This window comes from Xenopus laevis, chromosome 6S (assembly GCF_017654675.1).
Source record: "Xenopus laevis strain J_2021 chromosome 6S, Xenopus_laevis_v10.1, whole genome shotgun sequence".
Lineage (NCBI taxonomy): Eukaryota > Metazoa > Chordata > Amphibia > Anura > Pipidae > Xenopus > Xenopus laevis.
This window is the reverse complement of record NC_054382.1, coordinates 19,965,620-19,981,370: the sequence shown is the minus strand read 5'-3', so window position 1 is coordinate 19,981,370 and position 15,751 is coordinate 19,965,620. Positions and strand designations below refer to the sequence as shown.

At 41.3% G+C, this 15,751-nt stretch overlaps 1 protein-coding gene across 1 annotated transcript in view; it reads right to left on the bottom strand.

Annotated features, from left to right (window-relative positions):
• Positions 1-348: 348 nt before the first annotated feature.
• dnajc1.S (DnaJ heat shock protein family (Hsp40) member C1 S homeolog) overlaps positions 349-15,751 on the bottom strand; it is a 75,762-nt gene continuing 60,359 nt past the window's right edge. The window contains 4 exon segments of the mRNA NM_001092364.1: positions 349-577; positions 1,897-2,339; positions 3,266-3,314; positions 11,173-11,292. Coding sequence (NP_001085833.1) covers positions 509-577; positions 1,897-2,339; positions 3,266-3,314; positions 11,173-11,292 — 681 coding nt within the window. The 3' untranslated portion in view covers positions 349-508.

Genomic DNA, 15,751 nt, shown 5'->3' with positions numbered 1-15,751 from the left:
CACACTACAGAAATGACTTACTAGCCCAAGCACACTACAGAAATGACTTACTAGCCCAAGCAAACTACAGAAATGACTTACTAGCCCAAACATACTACAGAAATGACTTACTAGCCCAAGCACACTATAGAAATGACTTACTAGCCCAAGCACACTACAGAAATTACTAACTAGCCCAAGCACACTACAGAAATGAGTTAGAACAAGGGACAGACAGAAGGATGGGACTGACTGACAGAAAGGACTGATAGAATAAAGAGAGAAGGAAGGGACAGACAAAATTAGAGACTGACAGATAAACCTAATTTATTGGCCGATAGGAAGGGACAGACATAAAGACAAAGGGACTGGTATAAAAATATGTTTATTTCTTAAACACGTGAATTCTTTCAGATGGCAACATTCACCCATTGGTTCTAAGGCACATGTTGAAAGGAATACTGAGGTATAGACTCTGGGCCGTTCCATTCTCCATGCAGTACAGCAGGTCACGTGGAATGCGCCACCATCAGCTTTTGGCCTGTTTTTTCTTCTGCACCAATTCCACTAGCAGTTTGTATCTACATATACAGTCCTCCTGCAGAGAAACAGCACGGTTACTCGTATCCCCGTTATCCAACAGAAATACAGTCTATTAGAAAAAGGATAGGCTTCACTTTTAATGCAACTTTTAGTCTGCAACTGAATGACCTATTCTGAGCAATGTTTCAATTGGTCTTAAAGGAATTGTTCAGTATAAAAATAAAAACTGGGTAAATAAATAGGCTGTGCAAAATAAAAAATGTTTCTAATTTAGTTAGTTAGCCAAAAATGTAATGTATAAAGGCTGGAGTGACTGGATGTCTAACATAATAGCCAGAACACTACTTCCTGTTTTGCAGCTCTCTTGGTTTTTTCTTGGTTTTGGTTACTGCCTGGTAACCAATCAGAGACTTGAGGGGGGGGGCACATGGGTCATAATTGTTGCTTTTGAATCTTAGCTGAATGCTGAGGATCAATTGCAAACTCACTGAACAGTTATGTCCCATGTGGCCCCCCCTTTAAAGACGCTGACTAACTCAGAGTTAGAGATCTGAAAAACAGAAAGTACTTAGTGTTCTGGCTATTATGTTACATATCCAGTCACTCCAGCCTTTATACATTACATTTTTGACTAACTAACTATATTAGAAACATTTTTTATTTTGTACAACCTATTTACCCAGTTTTTATTTTCACACTGTACTGTTCCTTTAAATTTCGACTTTTTTAGTCTTCCTCGTCTGCCTCCTTCCAGCTCTCAAAGGGGGGGGGGGGGGTCACTGACCCTGGCAGGCAGTTGTTTTTATTACTTTTTATTCTTATGTTTCTCCTCTTAATTTTGATCCAGTTTCTCATTCACACTGTATCTGTACATACTTTTGGGTTCTTGCCATGTTTTTTGGCTCATGCCTTTTCTCTCCTCCTTTCTATATCTTGTAATATGCACAGACATTTGCCCCCAGCGTTGGATACATCACTCTCTATGTAGGGTTGCCACCCGGCCGGTATTTTACTGGCCTAGCCGGTAAAATACCTGCCAAGGCCGGGACCGGTATTACAAATTTACCGGCAATGTAGCTGCCAGTAAATAATCCCCTGGAACATCCCCTGGAACTTACCTTTTCTCTTACTTCTTCTAGCGTCCGTGGTGTCCGTGTCCCCGTCCTTTTGACATCACGGCCCGCCCCTTTGTGTCCCCGCCCCCAGCAGCCGGTAAAAATTTTTTAAAAAGGTGACAACCCTATCTCTATGTCATGCACATGTGTATATCAGTAAATAGAATGTTCTTATGCCCATGCAGCACTATGTGCCATTACTATTGCCCTTTTTTCATTTCTCTTACAGTTTTTCTTTGCCGTTAGATGTGTTTCTCACCTTGCTTTTCCCGGGGACACATTTAGCAATTTTATCCCAACGCTCGCCGGTGCCTTTGGGGTATTGTTGCAGTGCCAGCTCTAACAGCTTCTGCTGGTTCTGACTCCATAAATCTTCCGAACTGCGACTTTGCTCCTTTTTTCTCATGTCATTGTCACTGTCTCCAAGCTCTTCAGCCTCCTGCTCTGTATCAAAGTCTCTTTGGCGCCTGCCTCTCACCTTCTCCTCCACTTCTCCTCTGGATGAAGAAGCGGCTTCTGCTGCACCCCTTGCACCCTTCCTTCTTCGGGCCCTGGCAGCTGTTGTGTGGCCCTCGCTCTGTCCTGCAGGGAGATCCTGCTCCTCCGAGTCCAGTTCTTCTTCTTCTCTGTGTGTGATTAGACTGTCAGACAGATTCACACTTGCCTTCACAGAACACTTTAAATCAGAGAATCTAACGGTACCTGAAGGAAACGATGAAAGGAGGTGAGTGCATGTTCCATTGCATTACTAGGGGATTAAATCAGGGAAATAACATCAATATCATAACACAGTGGGGTAATTTATAAAGTTTGCACATCGCATATTTTTTGTTGGTTGTATTGCGCATGTTTTTTCCTGAACGCTAACATATTGCACTGCTCTGCCCGTCTTTCCGTTTTTCTGCGAATTCGCATTGTGAATACATTCTTGGAAACCGCTCGCAAATGAGACGGGTGTTTGCGTGAGTGCGCCCACTGTGCGAGGTTGTTGTGTGCGAAAATAACGCTGACAGTAACTAAAATTCTCAGATTGCGAAACTGCAAATATTTTCTCCGCCACTTTGGTGGCGTAATTCAAACGCAGAGTCTGCACATAAATATTCGCAATTTGCCATTTTTAACATATTTAAAAAGCTCTTTTTAGACATTCGCATTGTGAAAAAAAGATCGCTCTTATTCAGCTTTATAAATGTAACCATGCGCAGGGCAAATATATTCACTGTGTGAACCAATCTGCCCTGCGCAAAGTTTATAAATGAGCCCCAGTGAGGGTCATTTATAATCACTGAGCAATTTTGCACCTGGGCAGTAACCCATGGCAACCAATCATATCATTGCTTCCAGTGTTCAACCTGCAGCTGGCTGAATAAAGCTGGTCACTGATAAGTTGCTATGGGTTACTGCCCTGGTGCAAATCTGCCCAGTGTTTATAAATGAGCCCCACTATCTATCTAATGTTTAATCTGCGAGTCCCAGATCAAACATTAGATAGATATATTCTGTCCTACAAAATGATATTCATTTACACAGTATAAATGACAATAATACTATTTTACTATACAATATGAGTAGAGCACATTACAGGACATCCAGCCTTTCATACAGGCAGATATATAGGGGCTTCTCACCTGAAGAACAGGACACTGCATCCTTTAATTGTTTTGCTTTTGTTGTGACCTGCAAACAAGAAGGGGAAAGGGTTAATCTGGATCTATTCCCATTCTTAATGTGCCCTCAACCCGTGGTGCTTTATTACAGTGGGTGCTTTCCAGTGTGGGCAGCAGCTGTTGGGCAGAAATACCATATAAGGGCTGATGAGTGATAATATAAGGGAATAATAATAGATAAGGAATCAGAGAATAAGGGGTGTGGGGCAGTAGGACTGGATGAGAGATAAAATACAGTGATATTATATGAGGAGTCAGGAGGAATACGAGGCCTGGAGCTGCAGTGACTTTGTTACAGTATCATAGAGAAGGTACTGGGACATATATATATATATATATATATATACGGTATATATCGATCACTGGCCGACTGCACCAATTCTGCACCATATATATATATATATATATATATATATATATATATATATATATATATATATATATATACATATATACATACACACATACATACATACACATACATACACATACATATATATATATATATATATATATATATATATATATATAATTCCTGGCCAAACGAGTGTCCCTGGAGACAGACCTATGCCCAGAATATCTGCATTACTTGTGTAGATTGAAACTAAGGGCAAGGCTTGACGTGGCGTTTTTTACGTTGTGTTTTTAAAAAAGAACAGCCAGGCGTAAATAAGCATAAACTGCACTACCACTGAAACTAATGGAAAATGCATGTCAATTCACACAGGGCGCTTGCAAGCTGAAATCCGCCACAGGACGCCAGTATTGGCGTTTTTTAGCAGAAACGCCAATATGTCAAGAAACTACCAAATTAATAGACTCTATGGGATCTGCACGTTTGAAACCACACTGTACGAAAATACGCAGCGTATTTTAAATATGGCGTCAATGAGAACAATGAGAACTATGAGAAGTGCATGTTGGGAAAAGAATCCAACGTGCTGAAAAACGCATGTTGACGGTCGCATGTGGTACAGTGGCGTATTTACACCTGGCTGTAAAAACGCAGCAAAAACGCCACTTCTGGCCTTGCCCTAAAGAAGTAACAACTGGTATAGCTGACCCAGCATTATTGGTGGGAATAGGGGTATTGGGGGACCCTGTGATGGAACAGTGATGCACAGCTATTAAAAGGGATACTGTCATGTTTTTAAAAAGCATCAGTTAATAGTGTTGCTCCAGCAGAATTTTTTTATATCTAATTTTTTTATATCTAATTTCAAATCTAACATGGCTCTAGACCTATCGTCAGTTTCCCAGTTCCCCCAAGTCATGTGTAGGGTTGCCACCTTTTCTGGAAAAAAATACAGGCCTTCCTATATTTTTTATCTTTTTTCCCTATTAATAACATTGGGATCAACCATCATTTTTCCGGCCAGGCTGGAAAAATACCAGCCAGGTGGCAACCTTAGTCATGTGACTTGTGCTCTGATAAACTTCAGTCACTTTTTACTGCTGTACTGCAAGTTGGAGTGATATCACCCCCCCCCCCAGCAGCCTAAAAACAGAACGGTAACCAAAGAGCAGCTCCCTAACACAAGATAGCTCCCTGGTAGATCTAAGAACAGCACTCAGTAGTAAAATCCAGGTCCCACTGAGACACATTCAGTTACATTGAGTAGGAGAAACAACAGCCTGTCAGAAAGCAGTTCCATCCTAAAGTGCTGGCTCTTTCTAAAAGCACATGACCAGGAAAAATGACTTGAGATGGCACCTACACACCAATATTACAACTAAAAGATACACTTGCTGGTTCAGGAATTCAATTTTATATTGTAGAGTGAATTATTTGCAGCGTAAACAGTGTAATTTAGGAATAAAAATGACATCATAAAAATCATGACAGAATCCCTTTAACATATTTGTGTGCTTAACTGACCATCTTCTGCAAGGTTAATTGGGTTGGCGGGATCTTAAAGGAATTGTTCAGTGTAAAAATAAAAACTGGGTAAATAGATAGGCTGTGAAAAATAAAAAATGTTTCTAATATAGTTAATTAGCCAAAAATGTAATGTATAAAGGCTGGAGTGATTTGATGTACAACAAGTCAGTCAGACACTACTTCCTGCTTTTCAGCTCTCTTGGTTTACACTGACTGGTTACCCTGGCTACCAGGCAGTAACCAATCAGAGACTTGAGGGGGGGGGCACATGGGTCATATCTGTTGCTTTTGAATCTGAGCTGAATGCTGAGGATCAATTACAAACTCACTAAACAGAAATGTACCATGTGGCCCCCCTTCAAGTCGCTGACTAACTCAGAGTTATAGAGCTGAAAAGCAGGAAGTTGGATTCTGGCTGTTTTATTAGACATCTGTTCACTCCAGCCTTTATACATTACATTTTTGGCTAACTAACTATATTAGAAACATTTTTTATTTTGCACAACCTATCTATTTACCCAGTTTTTATTTTCACACTGAACTATTCCTTTAAGCTGATCTTGAGTGGTACCCAGGGAACTTCTAGTCACTTCATAGTTAAGCCGAAGTCTCATGTACAGTATGGGAGCGTGGCACATTATATGCCATTCAGTGGAAGTTATTGGATATACAGTGGCCAGCAACAAGGGGTCCCTGGATAATAATCTGGGAAGGGACAGTGGGGTAATATAAGTGTCTGTTTTGGGGCTCAGTAACACCAGCAAAGTGAAGTAGTACATTATAGAAATATTAAGCAAGTGATGCCCAACGTGTTGTCCCAGGAATATTAGCAATGGATTTTCATCTATGAATTGTGTGGTTTTGTAATTATTTACATTTCAATTTCACATTTTCTCCAGCCTGAAACTGAAATGCTATTGGGTTGCCAGCAGGCCCGGACTGGCAATCTGTGGGTTCTGGCAAATGCCAGAGGGGCTGCTATAAGGTGCCATAGAAAGTCACTTATTAGTGGGCTGGTGGGGGCTGATTGGGCCTCTGTGTACCTGAAATGCCAGGGCCTATTTTAATTCTCAGTCCGGACCTGGTTGCCAGTGTCACTGACCCCCAGTAACCAGAAAGCAAGTTAAAGGCAAGTTTGCTCTTATTACCATTCCTTATCGTGCATATTTATATACAGATCCTCTACCAGTGGTCCTGCCTAATTGCTAGGAAAAGTGGGACCTAGCAACCAGAGCACTGTTCAAATTCCAAATAGGAACTAGTAAAAAAAAAAAAGTTAAATCTTTAAACTTGTAAGGAATAAAAACTACAGACTAATTACAAATTTTCTTAGAATACCGTTGTCTCCATCACATTGAAGGTTACTATACTTGGGCCGTTAAACTTGCTAAGCCAGAAGTGAACAGAAATGCATATTATTCATTATTCCAAAACCAGGATATTCCCTGTCGCCGTGTAGATTTGAGTCAGGTAAATTATTATTACACTTATGGTGTCAGGGGAACATTGCCATAAAGTGAGGATGTACAGTATTATATAGGGAAAGGGTGACTCAGGCCTTGCCTTACACACAACCGACACCATATTTACTGCAAACTTTAATATTGAGCATTATAGAGGGAATAGGGAATGAAAGGTTCAGTAATATGATGGGTTGTACTGTAGGGAAAAAACTGAAATATGAGAATTTGAAGTAAATGAAAGAGCAGTTGATCTGAGCCCAATGATTGCCTGGCATTCTGTATTTCTCCCCATTAATGAAGCTGAATTGGGAATGGCTTTCCCTTTCTCCTGGCCAGGATCAATATCAGAATTATATAGGAGAAAGGCAAATAAATGGACCTGACATCCTAGCATCAATAACCATGCAACTGCACCGTGGCTTTAAAACAACACAAAGGAAAAAAAAATAATCTGCTATTAATTTTTTCTGTAAAATACACATTTAAAAAAACAGCCTTTTGTACATGAAATAAGATTTTTAAGCAACGCTCAAATACACAATAAAATTTTTCGAGGATTTTAAAGTAATGTGTGATTTACCAAAGTCGTTATTTGTCTGTCAGTCTCGGTCTAGTCTCTGACTATTGAAACAATGTAGCGGAAGAAGCTGATTAACAGACTTGGAGGTGGATGGACATTGTTTCAAGAGAACAGAAAGGGACAGACAGACACAACTTTCAGTAACATTTAGGGCAGAGACACGCGGCAATTCGGGGGGGTTTGTCGCCTAGCGACTAATCTCCCTCGGTCGACTTCGGAAAAAGAACTGCCGCGTATGATTATACGCGCCAGCCTTTTTTCATTTTAGACAGCGCAGAGTGAGGGAAGCCATTTGGGAGATTGGTCGCTGTAAAGACGAGGCGATTAGTCGCCAGGCAACAGAATCTCCCCAAAACGCCCAGTGTGGCCTTTTCCTTAATGAATGTGTATTGGAAATGGAAATGTGCTTAGAATAATGATGGTGATGATGAGAATATCTTTGGGCAAAAACAGTTAAACATCTCCTCTCAGTAGGTCTGCAGCTAAACTACAGTTCCCAGCATCCTCCAAAAGTCAGTGCCTGGAGCTAGTGGACAGTATCCCTACTAAAGCCTCAGGATAGAACAAAGCAAAGTGCAGGCTGATCAGGTTTAATAGTGAGAGGCAGAAGCAGGTTTAGTTTTCCTTTGGAGAGAGAGCGCAAGGCTTGTGTCTCTGCCAATCACGTGGCTCAGAACCATGGTGATTAAGAAAGTCACCTTAAATCTCTCCACCTGCCTCTTGTTTTGCTTCCCTACCTGAGCCTTTTTCCAGGCAGCCGGCAAATCCCCTATCAGGAGCTCAGAATGTGGAAGATTAGCGAGCACAGAGAGTGAGCAGAGTCCTCCCATTCACTGATACCGCTCACATGTAGAAATGTGAGAATTGTCTGCTTTCATTTAAAGAGACTGCTGCTAATAATCACATTATGGGCTGCTTTGCATGCCAGACACTTGCCTGTGTTTCCTGTTATTTTTACAATTTAAGTGGCTTTTGTGGTTACAAAAATCATCTGGTGAAAGCTATAAATTAACATTATAAACATTGCGCCGCGCGAAGTGCGTGTGAGGCCACTGGGACATCACGTAGGACTGGATTGTGCTTTCTATTAAGGGCTAGTCCACACGGGGAGATAGCGACGCGTTTGCGGTCGCGGCGACAAAGCGCCGCGACAGTCGCCGCGACCGGCGCAGGCGACAGTTTTGTATGGGCGCCTATGTAAAAACGCCTGTGCTAACCACACGAGGCGATGCGCTTTTCAACAGTCGCCTGAAAAAGCCTGGCGAGGCATTTTCAGGCGACTGTTGAAAAGCGCATCGCCTCGTGTGGTTAGCACAGGCGTTTTTACATAGGCGCCCATACAAAACTGTCGCCTGCGCCGGTCGCGGCGACTGTCGCGGCGCTTTGTCGCCGCGACCGCAAACGCGTCGCTATCTCCCCGTGTGGAATAGCCCTAAAAGGAAAACTTTACCAAAAATGGATGTTTAAGCAACAGATTGTTTATATCAAATTAAGTGGAATATTAAGGGCTGGACTCCACGAGTGTTTTTGGGCGGATTGACGCACGCCGACAAAACACACGCGGCAAGTCGGATGCAGTCGCGCGTGAAGATATAATCGGACTGAATGAAAAGTCCAAGGTAACGACTACATTAAATCCGACTTGACGTGATTGTCGGAAGTGGACGCAGAAAGCAGCGTCTTCATCCGACGGTTGGACCATGTAGTTGTTAACTCCGGCTTTTCATTCATTTATCAGCGGGCGTCGATCCGACCAAAAATCTTACCAAACTGGAATATATATTTAAGTAAATATTGCCCATTTACATCTCTTGCCTTGAACCACCATTTTGTGATGGTCTGTGTGCTGCCTCAGAGATCACCTGACCAGAAATACTGCAGCTCTAACTGTAACAGGAAGAAGTATGGGAGCAAAAGACACAACTCTCTCTGTTAATTGGCTCATGTGACCTAACGTATGGTATGTTGGTGTACACCGTGAATCGTAGGATCCCAGGGGGAGGCCCTTATTTTTAAAATGATAATTTTCTATTTATGATTACCCAATGGCACATACTACTAGAAAAGTATATTATTATGAAAGTGGTTTATTTACATGAAGCAGGGTTTTACATATGAGCTGTTTTATGCAATATATTTTTATATAGACCTACATTGTTCGGGGGGTATAGTTTTCCTTTAACCTGGTTTGAGTTGATATAGAGGCACTCAGGGCCCTACGTGATTGCCGACACTTCCGCCTGTGAAATGTTCCTTATCTACAGATATTACAGTGCAATGTATGGATCAGTCCTCACTCTCATACAACTATCATGGACACATGCTCAATCCACACTCTGCATGTATCTAGATGTATGCTGCAGACTGTACTGGTTTCAATGCAATGCATTCCAGACTGCAGATGTACAGTAGTTGCTGAACTAGAACTCCCAGAATCCTGTGGCAGTTGTGAGGGGTGCTGGTATGGATGGAATCAGGTTGGACATCCCTAATGTAAAATATGGGAGCACGAGAATGAAATGAAATGAGGGAGAAAATATGTAGAAGTGGCAGGTCCTAGGAGTGGGCTGAGTTGGTGCCGGGAGAAAAACAAGGCAAAGCACAAACAAAATGGGCTGATTGTTCTTACAGGACGGGAATGAGTATTAAGCCTGAAGCGAGAGATTTAGCCAGAAAATGGGTCAAACAACAGATGTGGAAAGGCTGGGAGCGAGCGCGGGTCCAGGTAAGCAGGTCTGTGATTAGACCAAAGTCAATCTGCTCCCTCTTTTATAATCAACTTGTTTGGAGAAAACAAATCAGATTAACCCCTTTTCTGCTGAAGGGCAAAATCATTTATCGCATCCAAGTCCAGGGCACTAAAATGGATTTAGCGGACATGAGTGATGGGGATTTGAGTGTAAGGCAGTTACTATAGGAGCTAATGGAAAATAAAGGACAAAACAACAAATATACTCCCGACATACATACATCACTGACCCGGCTACACATGATGCTGCATTACACTGTGCTACACGGATAAATAGCCCTGTACTGATACAAGACACTATTCTAGGGGCCAATCACTAGGAGGGGAGCAGGTATTCCTGGGGCCAATCACTATGACAGAAGGTGTAATTCTACGGGCCAATCACTAGGACAAGATGTGTTATTCTAGGGGCCAATAACTATGACACAAGGTGTTATTCTAGAGACCAATCACTATGACACAAGGTGTTATTCTAGGGGCCAATCACTAGGACAGGAGTTGTTATTCTAGGGGCCAATTACTAGGAGGGGAGCAGGTATTATAGGGGCCAATCATTAGCAAAGTAGTCGCTATTCTAGGTGCCAAACACTATGACAGAAGGTGTAATTCTAGGGGCCAATCACTAGAACAGGAGTTGTTATTCTAGGGGCCAATAACTAGGACGGGAGCAGGTATTCTAGGGGTAGATCATAATGCAAAGGAGTTGCTATTCCAGGTGCCAATCACTATGACGGAAGGTGTAATTCTAGGGGCCAATCACAAGGACAGGAGTTGTTATTCTAGGGGCCAATCACTAGGAGGGGAGAAGGTATTCTACGGGCAAATCATAAGCAAAGGAGTCGCTATTCTAGGTGCCAATCACTATGACAGAAGGTGCTATTCTAGGGGCCAATCACTAAAACAGGAGGTGTTATTCTAGGGGCCAATTAATGGGGCAGGAGTTGTTATTCTTGGGGCCAATTATCATGTCGCCAAACGAGCAGATCTTATAGTGTATGGCCAGCTATAAATATAGAGCAGGGGACAGATTCACATCTGCGTCTTGCTTTCTTGTTACTTGCAGGGCCTGAAAGGACTTTGCTCTCTTACAAAAGGCACAATGTCAGGCCAGTGTTATTGTGAGTCTCCCTCTCGTAACAATCATCTCACTCGGTTCCATCGCCAGACGCACAATATAAATCTGAGTGAACTCACATCTGTCACTGATCGACCCAATTCATGTGCAATCTTCTCCCATCGACCGGGGGTGCCCCCTGGGAACTTCGTCATATTTCTTGTCAGCTGACTCAGGTCTTCCTCTGTCCATTCCGGGGCCTGGGAACAGAAACAGTGGTACAATGTGATATTCCTACTATATGACACTGCCTTATGATAAAGAGAAATAAAGCAAATGTATGTAATGAATTTTCACACCCAGTTGTGTCGGATTATTGTGAGGAGTCTGCTCGCTTGGCGGCACTGATTTTGTTCTGCGTAATGTTCATTATAGGAACAAGGAACATTTCTACTTAAGATAATGTTTAAAAATAGGCAGCACCTCCCCTCATAACCTTTCCAGATAAATAGCTCATCTAATCACCATTTCCGATAATGAACAGGCATGCATCAAGCACTTTCATTAGCACAACTTTCATTTAGAACAACAGTCAGAGGTGAGTGACCCCAGGGAGCATCTCCACAGCTCCAGCAAAGCTTCTCCTGACACTAATCCTCCCTGTCACTCTCCCACTGGGCTCCAGCACACTGACATCCGCCTGCCTAACTGCCAGCTGAACGGGGCCCTTTCTCACTTCTTCCCCTGTCTCCCTAATCAATGGTTCAAGCGTGCTCTTTTCACCATGTCCAAATGGCAGCTTCGCTCATATTAAGAAAAGCGCTGCCCCCCATTAAAGGGCTTCCCAAAAGCCTGTACCATTTGCATTCATTTGCAAAGCAAACTACCTTTATTCACTTTGTTCTGCCATCAACAGAGTCTCCCCCCCCCCCAAGCACAGCCATTAGCATAAGTACAACTGGCTCCTTAAAGGGATAATGTCACGGGAAAACATGTTTTTTTTCAAAATGCATCAGTTAATAGTGCTGCTCTAGCAGAATTTAGCACTGAAATGTGTTTTTCAAATAAAACAGATTTTTTATTTAAATTTTGAAATCTGACATGGGGCTAGACATATTGTCAGCTTCCCAGGTGCCCCCGGACATGTGACTTGTGCTCTGATAAACTTTAGTCACTCTTTACTGCAAGTTAGAGTGATATCAGCAGCCCATCAGCAGAACAATGGGAAGGTAACCAGATAACAGCTCAATAACACAAGGTAACAGCTGCCTGGTAGATATAAGAACAGCACTCAATAGTAAAATCCAGGTCCCACTGCGACACAATCAGTTACATTGAGTAGGAGAAACAACAGACTGTCAGAAAGCAGTTCCATCCTAAAGTGCTGGCTATTTCTAAAAAGCACATGACCAGGCAAAATGACCTTAGATGTCTGTCTACACACCAATATTACAACTTAAAAAAAAATACTGGTTCAGGAATGACATTTTATATGGTAGAGTGAATTATTTCCAGTGTAGACAGTATAATTTAGGAATAAGAACTACACCATAAAAATCATGACAGTATCCCTTAAAGAGTCAATAAACAACGGCCAATAGTAAGGGAAATCTGATCAATCGCTCACTTTTATTCACACAGGATTCTTTTATACCTTTAGTACTTACACTAGAGAGCATGCAAAACCCCTGCAAATAGCATTTACTCATCTATCTTGCATATTTGGTGGAAAAAAAAGTCTAAAACGATTAGTACTGATTGGGTATGTAACCTCCCACTCAGGAATACACTTATAAAACAATATATTATATTCACCTTTTTGCTGTTGTTGAACTGCAATTATACTGCAGCCCAAAGCTAATGGGGGATGCTGGGATTTGTAGTTCATCAACGGAAGGTTGGACACCCCTGATATATGTAAATTGTCTCTCCCTCTGATGGAAACACCACTGCGGCCCTGAAAATGACAGGGACCACAACATTCTCTGTTGTCTTATTGTTTTTTTAAATTTCAATCAATAAAGTGCAATTATTAACTATGGAAAACTGTGAGATGCCTATTAGGCCTTACAACAAGTCAATTTACATGGCAGCTTTTTATATTCAGATGGCTACCTATTCATCAGTGGCACAATGACACATGGATTACCACCTTCAGCATCTGACAAGTCTGGGAAACGTCAACCAATTGAAATTCAGACGCCAAATGATTTGGGGAATGCCTAGTCTGCAAGCATACTAATTATAGCTTTCTAGAGATTTCAGAAAATCCAAAAAAACTATCAAGGGAAAGGGTGTGTGAAAGAAGGGACGACATGGCAGCCACTTAAATTAAAGTATAAATCTGCCTACTTTAGAGGAAAATAGTCTTTCGTTTAAAAAGTGTAAATTAAAATAAAGCATTTGCCATTTTTTTAAAGGGGTTGTTCACCTTTAAATTAATATTTAGGGGGTTATTTATTAGTCTAAATGCCAAAAACTCAAAAAAATCAAGTTCTTTTTATTATAAAATCAGAATTTTTAAAGGAAAAAAAACCTTGAATTTTACAACATTTATTATACCCAGAGAATGGAAAAAGCCCAAAATCCAAAAATCTGGCATCTCAGACCTACGGAGTATGTGTATAAGTCAATGGGAGAGGTCCCTATCCTATTTGGAAGTTTCTGTGGTCTGCGCTGGAATTAGTCAGAGAATCCGACTATTTCGGGCAAAAATCCAAAAAATTTTATGTTTCGAAAAAAATGTGCTGTTCAGGTTTTTGCTCAATTTTAGCGAGTTTGTTCCGGATCCATTTAAATCGTGCTTTTTTAATAATAAATAAGGTCACATTGTGGATTCTAGTTGGGTCTGACTATTTAAAAATGTTTTGATAAATAACCCCCTTAGTATGATGTAGAGCGATATTTTGAGACAATATAATTAATGGGGCTGGTCACCTTTTAATTAACTGTTAGTATGATGTAGAGACAATCTGCACTTGATTTTTTATTTTTAATTATTTATGGTTTTTGAGTTTTTTAGCTTTTTATTCAGCAGTGCTCCAGTTTACAATTTCAGCAATCTGGTTGCTAGGATCCCAATTACCTTAGCAACCTCAGGCCTCTCCTATTCACATTCCAGTCTCTTAGTCATATCAATGCATGGTTGCTAGGATCCCAATTACCTTAGCAACTTCAGGCCTCTCCTATTCGCATTCCAGTCTCTTAGTCATATCAATGCATGGTTGCTAGGATCCAAATTACCTTAGCAACCTCAGGCCTCTCCCATTCACATTCCAGTCTCTTAGTCATATCAATACATGGTTGCTAGTATTCCAATTACCTAAGCAATGTCAGGCCTCTCCTTTTCATATTCCAGTCTCTTATTAGTTATCAATGCATGGTTGTTAAGGTAATTTGGACCCTAGCAACCAGATTCCAGACATTTCAAATCGAAGAGCTGCTGAATAAAAAGCTAAATAACTCAAAAACCATAAATAATAAAAAATGAAAACCAATTGCAAATTGTCTCGGAATATCGCTCTCTACATCATACTAAAAGTTAATTTAAATTTGAAAACCCCCTTTAATTATAGGCTTCAAATAAACCAGCGAGTAAGATATTGGGGGATCGGCTTTATTGAGTGGTCATAGTATCTATAAATCTAATATGACCACAGATTTTCTATTTTCTGTTGGAAAACAACAGACAGAGATTGTTCCAGTGATGTTATTTAATGCAGGGAGGGTCTATTGTTGCTTAGCAATATGATGTCATGTTTGACCTGTAACCCTGTGTGATTTTCTTCTTCCTCTTCCTGTTTACCTCTTCCTGTTTATGCTCTCTATGAAAAGTTCCTGTTACACACATGTTATGCTGAAGTGTTCTATAAAGCAACCAAGTTACTGTTCACACACAAGTCTGTCCTCACTTATAGATAAGCTGCACTTGCAGTTCAGATCAGCTCTCTGCTAACATTTTCATCTGTAATAAAGTGTGATCCTGTTATGGCAAAGGTTGGCCGGCCTAATTCCATGCAAGAAGATTATCCCAAGGTGTGGCACAGTCACGCTGAAAGATTGTATCAAAGATATTAACAAGAGTTCAACCGATTGATCCCGACTTGTGTTAATGCATTGTCTCAAACCATATGCACCTCTCCAATACGTGACAGAAAGCTCCAGCCCTTCCTCAGCGGAGGTTACTGTATCTGAGGCTGAGACAAAGCTCCTGTGATCCAACTACTACACAGACCACTAGGGTGGCCCTCGGGGTGAATGTTTTACTATGTAGCCAAGTAAGAGGCAAATGAATACATAAGCACACTGCTATTGTCACTGGCAAACATGTGCCCAATATTCCTGAAACATTGGGAAAGAATGCGTCTCCCCACATGGGGAGTGGACAGCTGTCAAGGCTTCGCTAGAATTCAAATTTCACATCAAAAGGTCCCGCTCCAATCTCCATATAGAATACAAAGTGAAAGTTTAGCAAAGGCTTAGGAACCACGCACATAACATTCATATCATGTTCTTCCTGCAATTAGAAAAACACACTCCACCAAGGAAGGAAAATCTCTCCGACCACAAAGCTGAAATCGACAGTATTTAATGACCATCTGCTGTTGTTTACAGGGCTGGGTCTAAAAGTCCAGATTCCTGTTTATTTGCAGATGGGAAAATATTTGTTTTATTCCTATTTTGGGAATGGGATAAAAAAATCATCAACAAAAAAACCCG